The 21,983-nt window shown below is 39.2% G+C and overlaps 2 protein-coding genes across 4 annotated transcripts in view; both read left to right on the top strand.

The window, feature by feature from the left end:
• Positions 1 to 269: 269 nt before the first annotated feature.
• Positions 270 to 21,983, top strand: part of LOC128703110 (UDP-glycosyltransferase UGT5) — a 442,390-nt gene continuing 420,676 nt past the window's right edge. Inside the window, exon 1 of one of the 3 annotated variants that reach the window (XM_070103478.1) lies at positions 270 to 476. The gene's annotated coding sequence lies outside the window, so the exon portion shown is untranslated. Of the gene's footprint in view, positions 477 to 544; positions 568 to 21,983 lie in introns of those variants that run through there. The other 2 variants (XM_070103477.1, XM_070103481.1) reach the window with 2 other exon arrangements.
• LOC128703245 (UDP-glycosyltransferase UGT5) overlaps positions 5,451 to 21,983 on the top strand; it is a 58,417-nt gene continuing 41,884 nt past the window's right edge. The window contains exons 1-2 of the mRNA XM_070103463.1: positions 5,451 to 6,027; positions 15,366 to 15,539. Of these exons, the coding sequence (XP_069959564.1) occupies positions 5,674 to 6,027; positions 15,366 to 15,539 (528 nt within the window). The 5' untranslated portion in view covers positions 5,451 to 5,673. The remainder of the gene's footprint in view (positions 6,028 to 15,365; positions 15,540 to 21,983) is intronic.

The raw sequence follows: 21,983 nt of genomic DNA on the forward strand, positions 1-21,983 counted from the left end.
AGCTAATGAACGCGTAGCAACGAAGAAGGATGATAATGTTTATTTTACTCATGATGATTAGGCTAATCTGCACATTTTATGTAAATTACTTATTGGAAACATTCCTTTATATTATATAAAAATAATATAATGAAACGAACAGATTTTTAAGCTTAATGTTATAGTAAGCAAAATTTGAGAATAATACATGTGAAGAGCAAGTAATGTAAATTATAATAAAACTGTGATGGTTGGCATCTGTGTTGAAGATTACGATGGTTGCCAGGGAGCGCTGCTGTGTTGTTCCTCTCAGAGTCTACCACAGTGATATACTTTCACTCACAGTGTGAAACAGTAAAGTGTTGAACTTAACCACACCTGAGTATCTTCCTTCACAGTGTGGCACAGTAACTTGTTGAACTTCATAGTGAGGGAAGGTGACTTGTTGAACTTGATAGTGAGGGAAGGTGACTTGTTGAACTTGATAGTGAGGGAAGGTGAGTTATTGAACTTGACAGTGAGGGGAAGGTGAGTTGTTGAACTTTATAGTGAGGGAAGGTGACTTGTTGAACTTTATAGTGAGGGAAGGTGACTTGTTGAACTTGATAGTGAGGGAAGGTGACTTGCTGAACTTGACAGTGAAGGAAGGTGAATTGTTGAACTTTATAGTGAGGGAAGGTGAGTTATTGAACTTCATAGTGAGGGAAGGTGACTTGTTGAACTTTATAGGAAGGGAAGGTGAGTTGTTGAACTATATAGTGAGAGAATGTGAGTTATTGAACTTGATAGTGAGGGAAGGTGACTTGTTGAACTTGATAGTGAAGGAGGTGAGTTGTTGAACTTCATAGTGAAGGAAGGTGAGTTGCTGAACTTGATAGTGAGTAAAGGTGAGTTATTGAACTAGATAGTGAGTGAAAGTGAATTGTTGAACTTGATAGTGAGCGAAGGTGAGTTGTTGAACTTGATAGTGAGGGAAGGTGAGTTGTTAAACTTCATAGTGAAGGAAGGTGAGTTACTTAACTTGATAGTGAATGAAAGTGAATTGTTGAACTTGATAGTGAGTGAAGGTGAGTTGTTGAACTTGATAGTGAGCGAAGGTGAGTTGTTAAACTTGATAGTGAGCGAAGGTGAGTTGTTGAACTTCATAGTGAGGGAAGGTGAGTTATTGAACTTGATAGTGAAGGAAGGTGAGTTATTGAACTTGATAGTGAATGAAAGTGAATTGTTGAACTTGATAGTGAGTGAAGGTGAGTTGTTGAACTTGATAGTTAGGGAAGGTGAGTTGTTAAACTCTCACTTCATCAAACAACCAGAGCAGCATCACTCTGACTTTTCATTATTTAAGAAAAGATTGTATTAAGATGATAACAGATCAATATTAACAAAGGATAATGAAGGAACAATATCATCAAAGAATGTACCTGCAAATTTCACAAACAGTTTCCTAACGTAGTTAATAAACTTTGAATTGCTTCATTTCCTGTGATAAGTGGAAAATTTTTCTCCTGGTCGACTTCAACCTTTTAATGTTTTTGTTTATCAGTGAAAGCATCACAAAGATTTTGGTTTGTGAAAGTTTTAATTTATCACTTTTATTAAACAAAACGTTTCCTTACATTACCTGGGGAATACCTCTTCTGATCAGCACCAGATTAGCAAATTATGGTGAAGCTTACGTTGATTTTGTACTGATTTTGAGCTTTTTAAAAGCCTATTTGCCAAAATTGTTAAAAATATCACTTGGAAGAAAGGGAATTAATTAAGGGATCACTCTTGGTGAGACCTCATGAAGTTGGTTGAAGTATTGACATAGGTGAGTTACAAAATAATTGAGATGACACATTATCATTATTGTAATATACTGTTTTATACAGCCATTAATAGAGCTTTCCTTAGACTAATGGGTTAAGCTTATAACCAGCATGAATTATTATGTGGGAAAATTACCTGCATGAGGTTTGCAGGGTATTACCTGAATTATTACATGCAAGTAATTTGGCCGAGGTAAGTGGGACTTAGTCACAGTAGGTCGCCGAACTGTGACTCCCTCGATGCCTACTTCATCGCCTCTCTCACGAAAAGCTAGATCTAATATTTAAATTAATAATTACAATCTTATTCTTCTTTCAACAAACCGGCCGTATCCCACTGAGGCAGGGTGACCCAAAAGGAAAAACATAATCTTCTCCTTTTAAATTTAGTAGTATACGTATAAAAGGAGAAGGGTTACTAGCCTCTTGCTCGTGGCATTTTAGTTATATCTTGCAACACACGTGGTTTACAGAGAAAGAATTTTGTTCCACTTTGCCAGAGAGATAAGCAGCAATAAACAAAAACAAGGACAAGTAAGAAGACAGATGAAAACCCAGAGGGGTATGTATATATATGCTTGTACATGCATGTGTAGTGTCCCGTAGCCTGGTGGTTAAAGCTCTCGCTTCACACAACGAGGGTCTGAGATCGATTCCCTGTAAGGGTAGAAACATTAGGCGTGTTTCTTTACACCGGTTGTGTATATTCCCTATCAGTAAAATGGGTACCTGGGTGTTAGTCGACTAGTGTGGGTCGCATCCTGGGGAAAAACTGACTTAATTTTCGCGAAGTGCTCTGCCTAACAAGCGGCTTTCTATATAGTAGTATGTCATTGATGTCAGCTAGGTATATGTACTTGTAGAAATAAAGATTTATTATTATTATATTTTTATTTATGACAAATTTTAAAATAATGTGGATTGTATATAATTAGGCTTGCTGGGTACACAGGATATAATTATTGTACGTAAATTATAATGACATTATCAGAAAAGAAATTTGTATTACCACTTACCATTTAATTACTTTAGATGAATCACACCACAACACCTGCCTGACAAATAAACCCTACATTGGGCAGCTAGAGATATAAATGAAAGGACTTATGGTGCACTTCCCTGTGTCAGTGATAGCGCATTTCTTATTTTTCACCATCGACATGTAATTCTTGAAGTGTGCAAATTTCCTGTCCCAGTTCTTCGTCACGGGACATTAACACCAGTTCCTATTACAAATTCAGGCCAAAACATCCCAATTTGGCCTTGAAGACGCTAGATTATTAGCTGAATTTTCCACGGCAACCAGTGCTCTCTCTGCATCACTCTGCAGCTGCTGCACACCCTCCTTCATGCAAAATTTCTCGAATGGTCAAATCAACATAATTTTAATACACAATTATTATACTAATCAAATTTACTCATGCTGAATTTGGGAAAATTCAAAATTTTCCACAGCTAGATTATAATTACACCGGGATTCATTCAAAAGATTTGACTTAAATTTTTCATTTCTGAAACAGTTTACATTGCACAAAATGCTTATATTAAAAATCTGATTTTTTTGGATTCCTTCTCTTATGCCTATAAAGAATTATTATAACCTTCAATGAAACATAATCTGCATGAAACAATTATAAAATTAATTTTTCATATGTATCATCGCTTTAATTATGCACGATTGTCTACTGATGGTGTCTGAGAGAAGAAAAATTTACTCATTTAGGAATATTCACTTACCTTATTCCACCGAATATGTTAAGTGAATTTTTTTTTTCAATAACTCTGACTAAGTCAATCTGAACATAATGAACATATATATATATATATATATATATATATATATATATATATATATATATATATATATATATATATATATATATATATATATATATATATATATATATATATATATAATTTTAAGTAATTTTAAATATATTGAATAAAATTTAGAAAAGAAAATTTATTGATTTAGGTGATGTTTCTAAGTTAGATTTTCTCCAAATATTTGATAAGCGTTTTCAATGAGAAAATGTGAAATCAAGCTTTTTTTTTTTTTTTTTTTTTTTTTTTGCAAATGTCCATATTAATGGATCTGTCTTATTCAACATGACACCACGATTATTTTGAAACCAACTCGAATGAATAACTAAGATTAGATTAGTTTATCATAATATGTCACAAGAAGCCACAGATTATAATATAAAAATTAATACTTATTACGTACAATCTTTTAAGAAAAAGAAGATAAATAAGTATACAAGATATGATTTAGTGCGATATCATAGTAGTTTGTTGGACTATGTATTGGTAAATAAAGAACTGTTGACTAGACTTCAGGATGGTCAGTAGGCTGAGGTCAGTGGTCACCTGCGGTCATACCTGCCTAAGCTCTTGGGAGTTAGCGTGGGCTGTTACCAAGCACCATGGTTTGTTGTAGTGCTTTAGAATCTCAGGTTCAAGTGTTGAAGAAGGAGATTCTACTTCTTCAGGAGGAAAATAGGAGGCTGAAGCTTCACATAGATAAGTTTGGGAATGAGTGTGAGAAGGATTTAGCTGGTAAGGAGGAAATGGTCACCAGCAGTGATAGTGGCAGCCGCTTTAAGTGGCAAGTGGTTCACAGTTCAGGAAGAAGGAAGATGAGGAGAGTTAATAGAGAAGATGCGAAGGTAGGAAATCGACTCTGTTCTCCAAGACGAGTGTACTTCAGTGGTTAGTGAGGATGAAAGTACCACTGATTCTGCTGCTAATCAAGGTAAGAATATTTTAATAGTAGGCAATTCTCGGGTAAGATATATGGACTGTGCATTTTGTAACAGAGACAGGAAGGTCAGACAGAGAGTGTGTCTTCCTGGAGATGGTGTTGGTGACATAGTCAGCAGGTTGGATAATATTATGGCAGGTAATGAGAACAAGCCCATTATCTGTCTTAGTGCTGTGGGTAATGATATTGGGAAGGGCAGGAGAGAGGAGCTGCTGGATAAGTACAGATCAGCCATAGAAGTAGTTAGGTCTAAGGAAGGGATCCCAGTCATATGTAGCATCTTGCCTAGAAAGGGAGTGGGCAATGAATGGATGTCTAGGGCAATTGGTATAAATTGCTGGCTAGACAGGTATTGTAAGGAACTTGCAATCCCATTAATTGATAACTGGGACCTATTCTTTGGCAAACATGATATGTATGCAAGGGATGGGGTTCATCTCTCTGGGGATGGGGTGGTTGCATTAGCCAAATCAATTGAGAGTGTAATTGATGACTTGTCTAGGAATTTAAACTGACAGATTATAGAGGTATGGGTGTTTGTGGGAAACAATCAGGCTGCAGCATTAGGGTTAAAAACTCCAGTTATTACCGGGATACCTCAGGGATATATTTAAAAAACAATATTCAAAATAAAGTTGCCAGTAATGGCAAATCAACTGATCAACAAAGAAAGATAGTAGAGGACAACGAGTGACTAGCTCCCTTAAGGTTTACAATACAAACAGTAGGAGTCTAAGAAATAAGATAGATGAGCTTAGATTACTTGCAAGTGCAAGTAATATAGATATTATTGGTATAACAGAGACCTGGTTCAACCTGAAAGATAGAGAAATGCCTTCTGAATGCAACATACAGGGTTATAAACTATTCCAGACTGATAGGGTCAACAGGAACGGTGGTGGAGTGGCAATGGTTGTCAGAGAAAATTTAAATTGTTGTCTTAGAAAAGATATAAGATTAGAAACATTGAACACAGAATCTGTTTGGCTACAGTTTCTCTAGGGATGTGACAAATTAATTTTGGGTGGGATTTATAGGCCCCCAAACCTTGATAGGCAGCGCAGTAAGCTGTTATGGGATGAAATTCATAAGGCATCTAGATATAAAAATGTTGTGACAATGGGAGATTTTAACTTTAGACAAAATGATTGGAACAATATGACAGGAAATCTTGAGTCTAGTGACTTTCTTGATACGGTTCAGGATTGGTTTTTAGAACAGGTTGTGACAAAACCAACTAGAGGAAACAATCTGCTTGACTTGGTTCTTGCCAACAAAGAATCACTAATTAATAATCTTGAGGTTAATGACGAGCTTGGGGAAAGTGATCACAAATCACTTAGTATCAATATATCATGGAATTATCCAGATAACTGCAATCAAATTTCTGTCCCAGATTTTCGCTTGGCCGACTTCAAGGGACTGAAAAATTACCTGGGTGGGCTAAATTGGGATGTCCTGACTATGGGTCAGGTAGGTGATCTTGGTTGCCAATATAACGTTTTTCAGAGCATAGTTCTTGCTGCCCCGACAACTTTTGTTCCGAGTAGGGAAATTAGATCTAATAAAAATGATCCCAGATGGATGAACAATAGATTAAAACATCTCATTGGTCAAAAGAGAGGCATATATAGGCGTATAAAAAGAGGGGATGGGAAGTTAAGAAATCAATATATTCAATTAAAGAGAGAAATAAAGAAAGGAATAAGAAAAGCAAAAAGGGATTATGAGGCTAAGGTTGCAAGGGATTCAAAGACTAACCCAAAAGGGTTCTTTCAGGTATACAGAAGTAAGATTAGGGACAAAATTGGCCCACTTAAGAGTAACTCTGGTCGGATCACTGACAGTGATAAGGATATGTGTGAAATTCTCAATACCTACTTCCTCTCAGTTTTCACCCAGGAAAATACTAGCGATATTCATTGTAATAATAGATTATGTAGAACATGAAAATAAACAATGTACGATTGTGGTAACTAGTGACATGGTCCTCAGACAAATAGAGAAACTAAAACCTAACAAATCCCCAGGTCCTGATGAACTGTTTGCAAGCGTGTTAAAGATTGTAAAGAGGAACTTAGCATACCTTTGGCTAATCTTTTTAACATATCACTACAAACTGGCATAGTGCCTGATAAGTGGAAAATGGCAAATGTAATACCTATTTACAAGGCAGGTGACAGGTCCTTGGCTTCGAACTATAGACCAATAAGCCTTACCTCTATGGTGGGAAAATTTATGGAATCAATAATTGCCGAAGCAATTCGTAGCCATCTTGACAGGCACAGATTGATTAATGAATCTCAACTCCGTTTTACAAAGGGGCGTTCCTGTCTTAAGAATTTATTAACTTTTTTCACTAAGGTGTTTGAGGAGATAGATTATGGTAATGAATATGATATTGAGTATATGGACTTCAGTAAGGCTTTCGATAGAGTTCCACACCAGAGGCTATTGAGGAAACTTAAGGCACATGGAGTAGGAGGAGAATTTTTTTCCTGGGTAGAGGCATTGCTGACAAATAGGCAGCAGAGAGTTTGCATAAATGGGGAGAAATCAGAATGGGGTCACGTCACTGGCGGTGTTCCTCAGGGGTCAGCGTTGGGTCCATTGTTGTTCACAATTTACATAAACGACATAGATGAGGGAATAAATAGCGACATAAGCAAATTTACTGATGACACCAAAATAGGCTGTCCAATTCATTCTAATGAGGACACTAGAGCACTCCAGGATGATTTGAATAGACTGATGCAATGGTCAGAGAAGTGGCAGATGCAGTTTAATACAGACAAATGCAAAGTTCTAAATGTTGGACAGTGAAATAACCATGCCACATATAAATTAAATAATGTAGATCTTAATACTACAGTGCATTAGTGTTCGCAATAAAGCTAACAGAATTCCTGGCTTCATATTTAGAAGTATAAATAATAGAAGTCCTCAGGTTGTTCTTCAACTCTATATATCCTTGGTTAGGCCTCATTTAGATTATGCTGCTCGGTTCTGGTCACCATATTACAGAATGGACATAAATGGTCTGGAAAACTTACAGAGGAGTATGACAAAGATGATCCCATGTATCAGAAATCTTCCATATGAGGATAGACTGAGGGCCGTGAATCTGCGCTCTCTCGAAAGACGTAGAATTAGGGGGGATATGATCGAGGGGTACAAATGGAAAACAGGTATAAATAAAGGGGATGTAAATAGCGTGCTGAAAATTTCCAGCTAATACAGGACTTGCGGCAATGGTTTCAAGTTGGAAAAATTCAGACACAGGAAGGATATAGGAAAGCACTGGTTTGGTAATAGAGCTGTGGATGAGTGGAACAAACTCCCGAGTACAATTATTGAGGCTAAAACGTTGTGTAGCTAGATAACAGGGATATCTTGCTACTCCTACTTACACTTTGGTCACACTTCACAGACACGCACATGCATATATATATATACACATACATCTAGGTTTTTCTCCTTTTTCTAAATAGCTCTTGTTCTTCTTTATTTCTTCTATTGTCCATGGGGAAGTGGAAAAGAATCTTTCCTCCGTAAGCCATGCGTGTCGTATGAGGCGACTAAAATGCCGGGAGCAATGGGCTAGTAACCCCTTCTCCTGTAGACATTTACTAAAAAAGAGAAGAAGAAAAACTTTATAAAACTGGGATGCTTGAATGTGCGTGGATGAAGTGCAGATGACAAGAAACAGATGATTGCTGATGTTATGAATGAAAAGAAGTTGGATGTCCTGGCCCTAAGCGGAACAAAGCTGAAGGGGGTAGGGGAGTTTCGGTAGGGGAAAATAAATGGGATTAAATCTGGAGTATCTGAGAGAGTTAGAGCAAAGGAAGGGGTAGCAGTAATGTTGAAGGATCGGTTATGGAAGGAGAAAAGAGAATATGAATGTGTAAATTCAAGAATTATGTGGATTAAAGTAAAAGTTGGATGCGAAAAGTGGGTCATAATAAGCGTGTATGCACCTGGAGAAAAGAGGAATGTAGAGGAGAGAGAGAGATTTTGGGAGATGTTAAGTGAATGTATAGGAGCCTTTGAACCAAGTGAGAGGGTAATTGTGGTAGAGGACCTGAATGCTAAAGTAGGAGAAACTTTTAGAGAGGGTGTGGTAGTTAAGTTTGGGGTGCCAGGTGTAAATGAAAATGGGAGCCCTTTGATTGAACTTCGTATAGAAAGGGGTTTAGTTACAGGTAATACATATTTTAAGAAAAAGAGGATAAATAAGTATACAAGATATGATGTAGGGCGAAATGACAGTAGATTGTTAGATTATGTATTGGTAGATAAAAGACTGTTGAGTAGACTTCAGGATGTACATGTTTATAGAGGGGCCACAGATATATCAGATCACTTTCTAGTTGTAGCTACACTGAGAGTAAAAAGTAGATGGGATACAAGGAGAATAGAAGCATCATGGAAGAGAGAGGTGAAGGTTTATAAACAAAAAGAGGAGGCAGTTAGGGTAAGATATAAACAGCTATTGGAGGATAGATGGGCTAATGAGAGCATAGGCAATGGGGTCGAAGAGGTATGGGGTAGGTTTAAAAATGTAGTGTTGGAGTGTTCAGCAGAAGTTTGTGGTTACAGGAAGGTGGGTGCGGGAGGGAAGAGGAGCGATTGGTGGAATGATGATGTAAAGAATTGGATTTGTCAGTTAAAATATAGGAGAGGAGAGTTATTAAATGGAGAGTTAGAGGTATTGGGAAGATGGAGGGAATATTTCGAGGAATTGTTAAACGTTGATGAAGATAGGGAAGCTGTGATATCGTGTATAGGGCAAGGAGAAATAACATCTTGTAGGAGTGAGGAAGAGCCAGTTGTGAGTGTGGGGAAAGTTCGTGAGGCAGTAGGTAAAATGAAAGGGGGTAAGGCAGCCGGGATTGAGGGGATAAAGATAGAAATGTTAAAAGCAGGTGGGGATATAGTTTTGGAGTTGTTGGTGCAATTATTTAATAAATGTATGGAAGAAGGTAAGGTACCTAGGGATTGGCAGAGAGCATGCATAGTTCCTCTGTATAAATTCAAAGGGGACAAAAGAGAGTGCAAAATTATAGGGGGATAAGTCTGCTGAGTATACCTGGTAAAGTGTATGGTAGAGTTATTATTGAAAGAATTAAGAGTAAGACGGAGAATAAGATAGCAGATGAACAAGGAGGCTTTAGGAAAGGTAGGGGGTGTGTGGACCAGGTGTTTACAGTGAAACACATAAGTGAACAGTATTTAGATAAGGCTAAAGAGGTCTTTGTGGCATTTATGGATTTGAAAAAGGCGTATGACAGGGTGGATAGGGGGGCAATGTGGCAGATGTTGCAGGTGTATGGTGTAGGGGTTAGGTTACTGAAAGCAGTGAAGAGTTTTTACGAGGATAGTGAGGCTTAAGTTAGAGTATGTAGGAAAGAGGGAAATTATTTCCCAGTAAAAGTAGGCCTTAGACAAGGATGTGTGAAGTCACCGTGGTTGTTTAATATATTTATAGATGGGGTTGTAAGAGAAGTAAATGCGAGGGTCTTGGCAAGAGGCGTGGAGCTAAAAGATAAAGAATCACACATAAAATGGGAGTTGTCACAGTTGCTCTTTGCTGATGACACTGTGCTCTTGGGAGATTCTGAAGAGAAGTTGCAGAGATTGGTGGATGAATTTGGTAGGGTATGCAAAACAAGAAAATTAAAAGTGAATACAGGAAAGAGTAAGGTTATGAGGATAACAAAAAGATTAGGTGATGAAAGATTGGATATCAGATTGGAGGGAAAGAGTATGGAGGAGGTGAATGTATTCAGATATTTGGGAGTGGACGTGTCAGCGGATGAGTCTATGAAAGATGAGGTGAATCATAGAATTGACGAGGGAAAAAGGGTGAGTGGTGCACTTAGGAGTCTGTGGAGACAAAGAGCTTTGTCCTTTGAGGCAAAGAGGGGAATGTATGAGAGTATAGTTTTACCAACGCTCTTATATGGGTGTGAAGCATGGGTGATGAATGTTGCAGCGAGGAGAAGGCTGGAGGCAGTGGAGATGTCATGTCTGAGGGCAATGTGTGGTGTGAATATAATGCAGAGAATTCGTAGTTTGGAAGTTAGGAGGAGGTGCGGGATTACCAAAAATGTTGTCCAGAGGGCTGAGGAAGGGTTTGGAGGTGGTTCGGACATGTAGAGAGAATGGAGCGAAACAGAATGACTTCAAGAGTGTATCAGTCTGTAGTGGAAGGAAGGCGGGGTAGGGGTCGGCCTAGGAAAGGTTGGAGAGAGGGGGTAAAGGAGGTTTTGTGCGCGAGGGGCTTGGACTTCCAGCAGGCATGCGTGAACGTGTTTGATAGGAGTGAATGTAGAAAAATGGTTTTTAATACTTGACGTGCTGTTGGAGTGTGAGCAAAGTAACATTTATGAAGGGGTTCAGGGAAATCGGCAGGCCGGACTTGAGTCCTGGAGATGGGAAGTACAGTGCCTGCACTCTGAAGGAGGGGTGTTAATGTTGCAGTTTAAAAACTGTAGTGTAAAGCACCCTTCTGGCAAGACAGTGATGGAGTGAATGATGGTGAAAGTTTTTCTTTTTCGGGCCACCCTGCCTTGGTGGGAATCATCCAGTGTGATAAGAATAATAATAATAAAAAGATGCATGACTCACGAAATCGTAATGGCACGATTGCAAACAAACCATACCACGGGCGGGATCTGAACCCGCGGTCATAGAGTCTCAAAACTCCAGCCCGTCGCGTTAGCCACTAGACCAGCTAGCCACAATAAGATTCATCCAACTAGGTATATTTCTACACCATAGGAAGGTTAGCACAGGCACCTCTGTGACCACAAATGCAAGTTTTTACAGACGAATCTCCAGCTAGCGTGGCCGTGACGAACTCTAGCTCAAGTCCCCTCACTGCCGTCAACATGACTCACGAAATCGTAATCACACGATTGCAAACAAACCATACAACGGGCGGGATCTGAACCCACGGTCAGAGAGTCTCAAAACTCCAGACCGTCGCATTAGCCACTGGACCAGCAAGCCACAATAAAAACTAGCATTTGTGATCACAGTGGTGCCTATGCTAACCTTCCTATGGTGTAGAAATATACCTAGTTGGACGAATCTTATTGTGGCTAGCTGGTCCAGTGGCTAACGCGACGGTCTGGAATTTTGAGACTCTCTGACCGCGGGTTCAGGTCCCTCCCGTGGTATGGTTAGGTAAATTCATGAGTGCGGGTGGGTGTGAGTTGGACCTGGCTAGCTTGTGCTGCTGGACCTGGTGCTGTGCTCCATCCTTGAGTGGAGGTGACCAGATTGGGTGGGTCATTGTGCTAATCCGGGTGGGGGGTCATTGGGGGGGGCATGGACCTGCTCTGCATGGGTCAGTAGGCCTGTTGCAGTGTTCCTCCTTTCTTATGTTCTTATGTACATGTTTATAGAGGTGCCACAGATATATCAGATCACTTTTTAGTTGTAGCTACAGGGAGAGTAAAAGGTAGATGGGATACAGGAAAACTGAAACAGAAAGTAAGCGAGAGATGAAGGTGAATAAACTAAAAGATGAGGCAGTTAGGGTAAGATATAAGCAACTATTGGAAGATAGAGGGCTAGTGAGAGTATAGGCAATGGGGTCGAAGATGTATGGGGTAGATTTAAGAATGTAGTGTTAGAGTGTTCAGCAGAAGTTTGTGGTTACAGGAAAGTGGGTGCGGGAGGGAAGAAGAGCGATTGGAGGAATGATTATGTAAAGAGAGTAGTAAAGGAGAAAAAATTAGCAAATGAGAGGTTTTTACAAAGTAGAAGTGGTGCAAGGAGGGAAGAGAAAAAGAGAGGTTAAGAGAATGGAGAAACAATGTAAAAAGAGAGCAAATGAGATAGTGGGTGAGATGTTTAAAAAAAATATATAAAAAATAAGAAACAAGTTTTGGAGTGAGATTAATAAGTTGAGGAAGCTTAGAGAACAAATTGATTTGACAGTTAAAAATAGGAGAGGAGAGTTATTAAATGGAGTTAGAGGTATGGGGAAGATCAAGGGAATATTTCAATGAATTGTTAATTGTTAATGAAGATAGGGAAGCTTGTGATTTCGTGTATAGGGCAAGGAGAAATTACATCTTGTAGGAGTGAAGAAGAACCGGTTGTGAGTGTGGGGGAAGTTCGTGAATCAGTGGGTAGAATGAAAGGGGCAAGGCAGCTGGGATTGATGGGAAAGATAGAAATATTAAAAGCAGGTGGGGATATAGTTTTGGAGTGGTTGGTGCAATTATTTAATAAATGTATGGAAGAGGGTAAGGTACCTAGGGATTGGCAGAGAGCATGCATAGTTCCTTTGTATAAAGGCAAAGGGGATAAAAGATAATGCAAAAATTATAGGGGGATAAGTCTGTTTAGTATATCTGGTAAAGTGTATGGTAGAGTTATTAGTGATAGAATTAAGAGTAAAGACGGAGAGTAGGATAGCAGACGAACACGGTGGCTTTAGGAAAGGTGGAGGTGTGTAGACCAAGTGTTTACTGTGAAACATATAGGTGAACAGTATTTAGATTAGGTTAAAGAGGTTTTTGTGGCATTAATGGATTTGGAAGAGGCATATGACACGGTGGATAGGGGGGCAATGTGGCAGATGCTGCAGGTGTATGGTATAGGAGGTAGGTTACTGAAAGCAGTGAAGAGTTTTTTCGAGGATAATGAAGCTCAGGTTAGAGTATGTAGGAGAGACGGAAATTATTTCCCGGTAAAAGTAGGCCTTAGACAAGGATGTGTGATATCACTGTGGTTGTTCAATATATTTATAGATGGGGTTGTAAGGGAAGTGAATGCGAGGGTCTTGGCAATTAGAAGATAAAGAATCAAACACAAACTGGGAGTTGTCACAGTTGCTCTTTGCTTATGAAACTGTGCTTTTATGAGATTCTGAAGAGAAGTTGCATAGGTTGGTGGATGAATTTGGTAGGGAGTGCAAAAGAAGAAAATTAAAAGTGAATATAGGAAAGAGTAAGGTAATGAGGATAAAAATATTCGGTGACGAAAGATTGGATATCAGACTGGAGGGAGAGAGTATGGAGGAGGTGAATGTATTCAGATATTTAGGAGCAGACATATCAGCAGATGGGTCTATGAAAGATTAGGGGGAATCATAGAATTGATGAGGGGAAAAGGGTGAGTGGTGCACTTAGGAGTCCTTGGAGACAAACAACTTTGTCTGTAGAAGCAAAGAGGGGCACTCTTATATGGGTGTGAAGCATGGGTGATGAATGCTGCAACGAGGAGAAGGCTGGAAGCAGTGGAGATCTCATGTCTGAGGGCAATGTGTGGTGTGAAAGTAATGCAGAAAATTCGTAGTTTGGAAATCAGGAGAAGGTGCGGGATTGCCAAAACTATTATCCAGAGGGCTGAGAAGGGATTGTTGAGGTAGTTCGGCCTTGTAGAGAGAAAGAATCAAAACAGAATGACTTTGAGAGTAAATAAATCTTTAGTGGCGGGAAGGCAGGGCAGGGATCAGCCTAAGAAAGGTTGGAGGGAGGGGGAAAAGAGGTTTTGTGTTCGAGGAGCTTGGACTTTCAGCAAGCATGTGTGTGAGCGTATTTTATAGGGGTGAAAGGATACAAATAGTTTTTAATACTTTATGTGCTGTTGGAGTGTGAGCAAAGTAACATTTATGAAGGGATTCAGGGGAACCGGCAGGCCGAACCTGAGTCCTGGAGATGGGAAGTACAGTGTCTGCACTCTGAAGGAGGGGTGTTAATGTTGTAGTTTTATAACTGTAGTGTAAAGCACCTCTCTGGCAAGACAGTGATGGAGTGAATGATGAAGAAAGTTTTCTTTTCGGGCCACGCTGCCTTGGTGGGCATCGGCCGATGTGTTAATAAATAAAAAAAATGTACAATCTGAGACAGGCAACATGGACACATGTACTTCACCATTATATTGTCGAATGTGTATTACAAAATTCATCACACTTAGCATGTCACCCCGGGAACATCGGGGTGTATTTAAGAATATACCCCGATGTTTCCGGGGAGCAAGCAGACTTTAGAACGTAATATATAATAAGTAAATTTGCAAGATTAGAATGCTTTTCGAAAGTAATCAACTTTCATCTTCCAATGTCATGTACAGATTAATATAACCAATGTGGGTACATGAACCACTGTGTAGCTAAGTTTGTTATACAACATCTTATATTAAGTTTACATTTCCATGCCTGAGAGAACTTGTCTCTTTATATTGTCCTCTTTCATGCTCGGGAACTGAGTGTACCCGAATGTAATATAATTGAGAAGTTTCTGACTATGATCAATATTAGCTAATCTTACATCAGAGAAATACGTAGGAAAACTATGTTGCTGACATGATCTAATACCACTCTCTATTGAGTAAAAGTTGGTTTAATGAACAATTTATATAACATATATCTGTCCATAATAATTATTTAATATATATTGTCATCCTTCTGAATGTAGCTTTGGAATAGATTTAGATATTTACAGATATGTGATAGGTTTTATTTTAGAATAATGTATAAACTGTAATATCTATTGATCTTTCTTGATCTTAGTTTCTCTCACTCCTGATTCGGATCAACTTGATCTCCGTTGTCACCCTCATTGTCAACAAATTAATTATTACGTTTATAAATCTTTGCCTGCTTACTGTTTCAGCATTTAGCTGGGTGTTAGTCGACTGGTGTGGGTCGCATCCTGGGACACTGACCTAAGGAGGCCTGGTCACAGACAGGGCCGCGGGGGCGTTGACCCCCGGAACTCTCTCCAGATAAACTCCAGATAATGCTGAAATGTACTACATGTTAAAAGTGTAATTAATGCTGTCTGCAGATGAAGTCAACGATTATGTGTGTACTGGTGGTGATGCTAGTGGGAAGCATCATGGGGAAGTTGTCTCCACCTGAGAGGTCCTATAAGATCCTTATGCTTCTACCCATCTCCTCCAAGAGTCACAGAAATATCTTCATGCCTCTCGCTGTGGCTCTGGCTGACCGTGGACACAAGGTAATACCATAATATGTTATGTTTGTATTTCATAATTAGCATAAATAAATTCACGAATAATTTTATTGAGTTCTGAGTATGCTGAGCATAACTAAGAGAATATCTTAACAAATATTGCTTAAGTAATAGTAAACAGTGACGTAAATAAATTGAAAGATATGTGATGAATGGTTTGAAAAACCGACAAGTTGAAGATTGAGACACTTATGCAGCATATGGGAATCTTTATTCAGGAAACGTTTCGCCACACAGTGGCTTCATCAGTCCAATACAAAGAGGAAGGCGTAAGGAGAGGAGGAGTATGAGGTAATCAGTCCCTCAGCCTGGAGTCGATGTGTTCAGTCCATCTATCTTGTAGAATGTATAGCATAGGGCCGTAGATTGATGGACTGAACACATCGACTCCAGGCTGAGGGACTGATTACCTCATACTCCTCCTCTCCTTATCTCAGTAGTAGTAACCAGTTACCAGTAACCAGTGTACCAGTAGATGACTCACTACCAACCATCTCTGCCTGAGTCACTGTCTGTATTTATATTGTGCTGACCACAGCAGTATTCAAAGACCCCCTCACATATGGGTACTGTGGGCAGTCAGTCATACGAGAGTGAGCAAGGAGGCAAGGTTATGGCTGTTTGGGCACTCCCCACATTATCCATAATTATACGTACTTCCAGCCTACGTGAGTATTACTTTACCCTATCCACGTGTTCGAACTCCCACATGATAAATGGTGGCAGCGGTGGGATAGCGTGGAAATTAAGCTTTTGAAGGGTATTTCAAGATGTTAGAAGACTGTTTGTGAGTAGCCGGCGGGTCAAAGGTGAACCATCTCACCCATGTCAAGCTACTTGCTCCCCTCACAACCTCCACCTCCAGCCTGCAAGCCTGTTGCAGCCGTTTCAAGCTTCCTGGCTTAGTTCGTGTGCTAATTGCTTCAATCTCCGAGGGGTTGACCCGGATTTTGCAATTAAGCCAGTCAGTAAGCCAGACTGTGGAAGTGAATGCCAGTCAGCCTGTCATCCAGCCTGTCTCCTGTCATCCACCTGCTCCTCCGTGCTGTGTGCATCGTTACCCGTCTTCCAGTCAGCCATTCTCGTGGGTTAAGCCAGTCAGCCAATCCAGCTTCTAACCCAGCTGAGAGAGAGAAGTAAGCCATGCATCCTCTGAAGTATTATTTCATATATCGCTTTGTGCTCCCAGTTGGATGCCAGTTGGATGCTAAGCATGGTCTTCACCATCCCTGTGGCATAGTGGCTTATCAAGCCACCTTCGTGGGTAGTGAGTGGAGTGCACGCCAGTAAGAGTCACCACCTCACCCACCGCTATACACTCTCCCTTCACCCACCCACCACCAACCACCACCACCAGCCATCCACCTCATCTACCTGTGGTTGTTTGCACCCTTGTACCGGGTCCTAATACTGTTTTGGCTCACATAATTGGTCAAGAGATTGTAGCTGAGTGCCACCGATAAAGCCAGTTACATGAGTTCACCGAGAAAGCGAATTTCTTCACGACGACAGTGTGAGTGTCGGCGTCATCACCACGCAGGACAACCTTCCTCATCACCAGTCATCACCCGACTACTACAGACTTCAGTGATAATTTTCTGTTTAGAGACAATTTTCTTGCATTTAAAGACATTTGCGTGTGTGAGACATTTATAGTGAATTTCTTGTGTACTCTAAGCCTTGTGTTTTCAGTGTAGACTCAGTGTTTCTTTGACTCGTTATTTTTGCAATATTTTTCAGTGTTTTCGCTCATCTTATATTTTTTTTTATCTGTGTTTTTATTTTATGCTACTCTCTGTCCGTAGTAAGTATTATTGTGTAGTGTACCAGTCAGTCACTCTGTGTGAAGTGATTCATTTTTTTTTTGGTATTCTTTCAGCATTGTATTCTCCAGTAATTGGCATTGTATTTCATGCAGTGATATTCACCCCAGTTTACCAAATTATCCATTTATTTCTATGTGTGTCTTTTTCGTATGCCAGCAGTGTCTCATTCCTCTAATTTTTTCGCAGACTTGTGTACCATTATTATTGCCAGCAAATTTTTGTCGTATCAGTCACAGCAAGATTTTGTTGTAAGAATATACTAAAATAATGAATACGTGATTAAGTGTTGTGTGCCCTGCCACTTGTAAGTGTTAAACTTCCCGTTTTGTTCCTTGTTTTAATTTTTATTCATACTTTTTCATATTTCTTTGAACAAATTCACTCTTGATGTAATTTCAATTACTTTTAACGTAAAGTGTTTTCTTTACTCTGTTTGAGTAAATTGTTTTGTCTAATTTACAATTAAGAGTTAAAGTGTTCAATCAATTTTTCTTCATATTTTTATTTTATTATTTAACCTGAGTTTTCCCAGTGAGACTTTATTATTGCAGTGATTATTTCTACACCTTATTTTGTTTCACTTGTTCTGCAGTGAATTATTTTGTTGAACTTGTTCTGCAGTGAATTATTTTCTTTTATTGATATTTTTATGTATTATTATTCTCAGTTCATTATTGCATCTTGTTTTTCATTTTATTAATTTTCCTGATGTTATCTTGGCATTATATTTTAATTTTGTTTATGCATTCTTAGAAAATATTTAAATTTCCCAGTTATCTCTCGTTGCATACAATTTAGTAATTTTATTTTATACTTTTTACATTGATTTAAAATTTTCTTAATTAATTTCTTTATTAGCAAGAGTAAAGACAGCTCATTTTGCATTTAATTCAGTCTCCAGTAATATTTTTACTTGTATATTTCAATGTAATTTTTTTTTCTTGGCCAATAGTCCTTTACATTGAGTTGTCCTTCCTCTTGCAGTGTATCTTAGACATTTTTTTATTACTTATGCAGAATCGTTAAGCATTTTCTTCCCGTTTAAGCTTATTGTGTCATTCTCTCCATTTTTCTTGTCTTTATGTCCTTCAGTAAGTTCACTGAGATGTCCCAGTCACTTCTGAACGTTCACTTAGTGTATCATTCCAGTCAAAGTCAATATGAATCAGTCCACAGTACCAACATTCCCTTACTGACTGAAAGACAATATCTAGCCCTTGAGAAATGTGTTTGTTCTCACAGCTTGTATCTGAGATTTGTTAAAGTGCTGCGAAATGTGAAGTTCAGATTAAGTTCCTATAGATCCGTGAATTACTTATTAACGTAGCCGAGCGGTCAGGCACTAGTAATTCTGTCACTCCCATCTGTGTTCCACCTACACCTTCAGACTTGCAGGATAGTGTTCCGTTGCCTCAAGTGTCCGAGGACACTCAGACTGCCTTGAGTGCACAGCCTATCCCTGCAATGACTGCTAGTTCGAGTAGTAGTTTCTCCACAGGGGATGCCTTGTCAGAAAACGATTACTTGAAACTAGTAATGCCATCTCTTGTTGATGTGACATGCTGTCTGCAGAAAGACGTCTCTGTTACAGCTAGTGTTCTCACTAGAGTGTCTGTTGTTGTTCTTGTGTTTCAGATGGTGATCCCATCCTAGTTGACAGTAATCAGTGCATTGTTACAAGTTATTTCTCGAGTAACTTTCACATGTTAACGCTTGTAAGTGTAGTTTCTTTATAGTTGATACCTCGTGTCACTGTGTGCGACTCAGAATATCAGCATTGTTGACCGTGTTCATTTATTTTCTCCTGTGCTTGCAGTTTGAGATAGTAGATTCGTTCTCCCTTGCTCATATTGCGTGTTATAGCATTATTTTTTTCAACCAGGGGGAGTCATCCACTCCACCGAGTTTGTTCATTCCTCCAGTAAGAACAAACAACCTACTGGAAGGTTAGCCAGATGGACCTTGACTATCCAAGAGTTCAATCCCACCTTTGAACACTTACCTGGCAAGTCAAATGTAGTCGCAGATGCCTTATCGCGACATGTTAGTATAGTAACTGCAGACCCTCCATTTAGTGCTGAAGATGTAAAGAATGCTCAACGAACAGATCCCATGTGGTCTGGTGTGATTCGATTCCTGCTCCAGGAAGATCTTATTCTGACTGTGAAGCCACCAGCACCCATCAGTGACTTTGTCATGAACCAAGAATTACAGTATCGAACAGCCGAGTTGGGTACTCCTAGCAGAAGAGTATACCAGTTAGTAATTCCACAGTCACTAGTGAATGTAGCCTTACAGCTAGTTCACGATGTACCAGGTGTTGCACACCCTTGTATGGATCGTTCAGTAAAACAAGCCAGATTGAAATACTTTTGGCCTCGTATGGCAACTGATATTTCTGAGTATGTTAAGAAATGTAGTGTCTGCATGCAACATAAAGGTAATGCTAATGGCCCTAATCCAATCCAGGTGTATCCAACTACTAGCGAACCGAGGGAAAGAGTTGCGCTAGATCTGTTAACTAATTTCCAATGTTCCCTCCAAGGCAACAAACATCTCTGTGTTATGGAAGACCATTTCACCAGATATTGTGAGTTAGTTCCTATTGCAGATAAGACTGCCGAGACAGTAGCTAAAGCGTTTAAAGAACGCATTATCTGCAGGCATACCACCCCTAAGTCCCTAGTAACAGATAATGGAGGTGAATTCTGTAATGAGATTCTTGAAAATTTGTGTACCTTGTACAAGATCTCTAAATCCACCATTGTTCCTCATCATCCTGCCAGCAATGGTTAGCAGAACGAACCAATAAGAAAGTACTTGATGTCTTGAGAGCCACTATCAATCCCAACAGTGAAACTTGGGATGAAGTTATACCTGATGTGCAGTGTGCTATAAATTCTGCTTACAATGTTTCTATAGGTGACACTCCACATTATGCATTGTACGGTGTAGATAAACGTTTGCCTTATGAGTTGTTATATTCTAATCCGAAACCAAATTACAACCCTGATGATTTCATAGCAACTCGTACCAGCTTAGCTCAAAGTGTTTTTAGAAGAATCCGTGAAACACTTCATAAATCAACAGCAGAATTTACAAGAGTCGCAAACACTCGAGCAAAGCCATCCAAAATTAAAGTAGGTTCGAGAGTTATGCTGACTAACTTTAACAAAACGTCTGCAATGCCAAAGCTTGATCAAAAGTTTGTTGGTCCTTATCGAGTAGTTGAACACATCACTGGTAATAAGTATAAAGTTAGAGAAATTAGTACTGGTCAGTATAAAGAATCGCATTTAGATCATATGAAGTTAGCATGTGATGATAATGATGTTCCAACCCAGACTAATGTGACAGACTCTGACAATCCTCCTGATCCTGTACTCTCTTCCTCTGATACTCAGTCAGACGATCAACCTGAATGTCGTTATTCCCTACGTACACGACAGGTATTGAGAAATCCTCAAGTATCATTTGTAACTTCCAATTCAGATTTGCCTCAAATACAGCATGAGTTAGCCAATGCAACAGAGTTTGATCCTCCCAGAGATGACACCCATTCTGCATATGTTAATCTTACCCTAGCAGAGTTGGGGTTAAATGTAAATAACCTGTATAGATGAATAATTACAGTATCAACTTATCAGTTTTCAAGATTTTTTTTTTTTTGTGTTCACGTTGTCTCCGAATTCTGAGAGTTAACAGTCTAGATTTGAGTGCACCGAATCTGCCTTTCTGTTAAACACTTCTTTGTATATATTTCTTCTTCAGAATCCGTAGATCACATGAATACAGATCGAGCGATCAAATTTTTTTTATCACTTCTACTGTGTAATCCCAACGTTGAGTTTCATTCGATGAGTTTCATTCAATGAGTTTCATTCGATGAGTTGTGCTATATTATACCTTGTATTGCATTACAGTTTCAGTTACGTAAGCTTCCATTCCAATGTTCTACTTTGGTATGTTATATTGTTCAATTGTTGTGTACTTTGACATTGTATAGAATCAGCCCAAGCCGTACACCTGCCATCTCTAGTTTGTATTAGTTGTATGTCGGGACGACATACGTTAGCGTCACCGAGCTCTCAGTAGTAGTAACCAGTTACCAGTAACCAGTGTACCAGTAGATGACTCACTACCAACCGTCTCTGCCCGAGTCACTGTCTGTATTCATATTGTGCTGACCACAGCAGTATTCAAAGACCCCCTCACATATGGGTACTGTGGGCAGTCAGTCATACGAGAGTGAGCAAGGAGGCAAGGTTACGGCTGTTTGGGCGCTCCCCACATTATCCGTAATTATACGTACTTCCAGCCTACGTGAGTATTACTTTACCCTATCCACGTGTTCGAACTCCCACATGATACTTACACCTTCCTCTTTGTATTGGACTGATGAAGCCACTGTGTGGCGAAGCGTTTCCTGAATAAAGATTCTCACATGCTGCATAAGTGTCTCAATCTTCAAATTGAAAGATAGCTTACAAAGCGTAAGAAAATTTCTATTTAATATTGCCAAATGATGAATTTTATTCAGACTTTGTTGTGGGTTTCGTCAAGTTCCCTCAACCTTATCTTGATATACAGCTTAACTAACATT

The sequence above is a fragment of the Cherax quadricarinatus genome, chromosome 85, assembly GCF_038502225.1.
Source record: "Cherax quadricarinatus isolate ZL_2023a chromosome 85, ASM3850222v1, whole genome shotgun sequence".
In the NCBI taxonomy this organism is placed as follows: Eukaryota; Metazoa; Arthropoda; class Malacostraca; order Decapoda; family Parastacidae; genus Cherax; species Cherax quadricarinatus.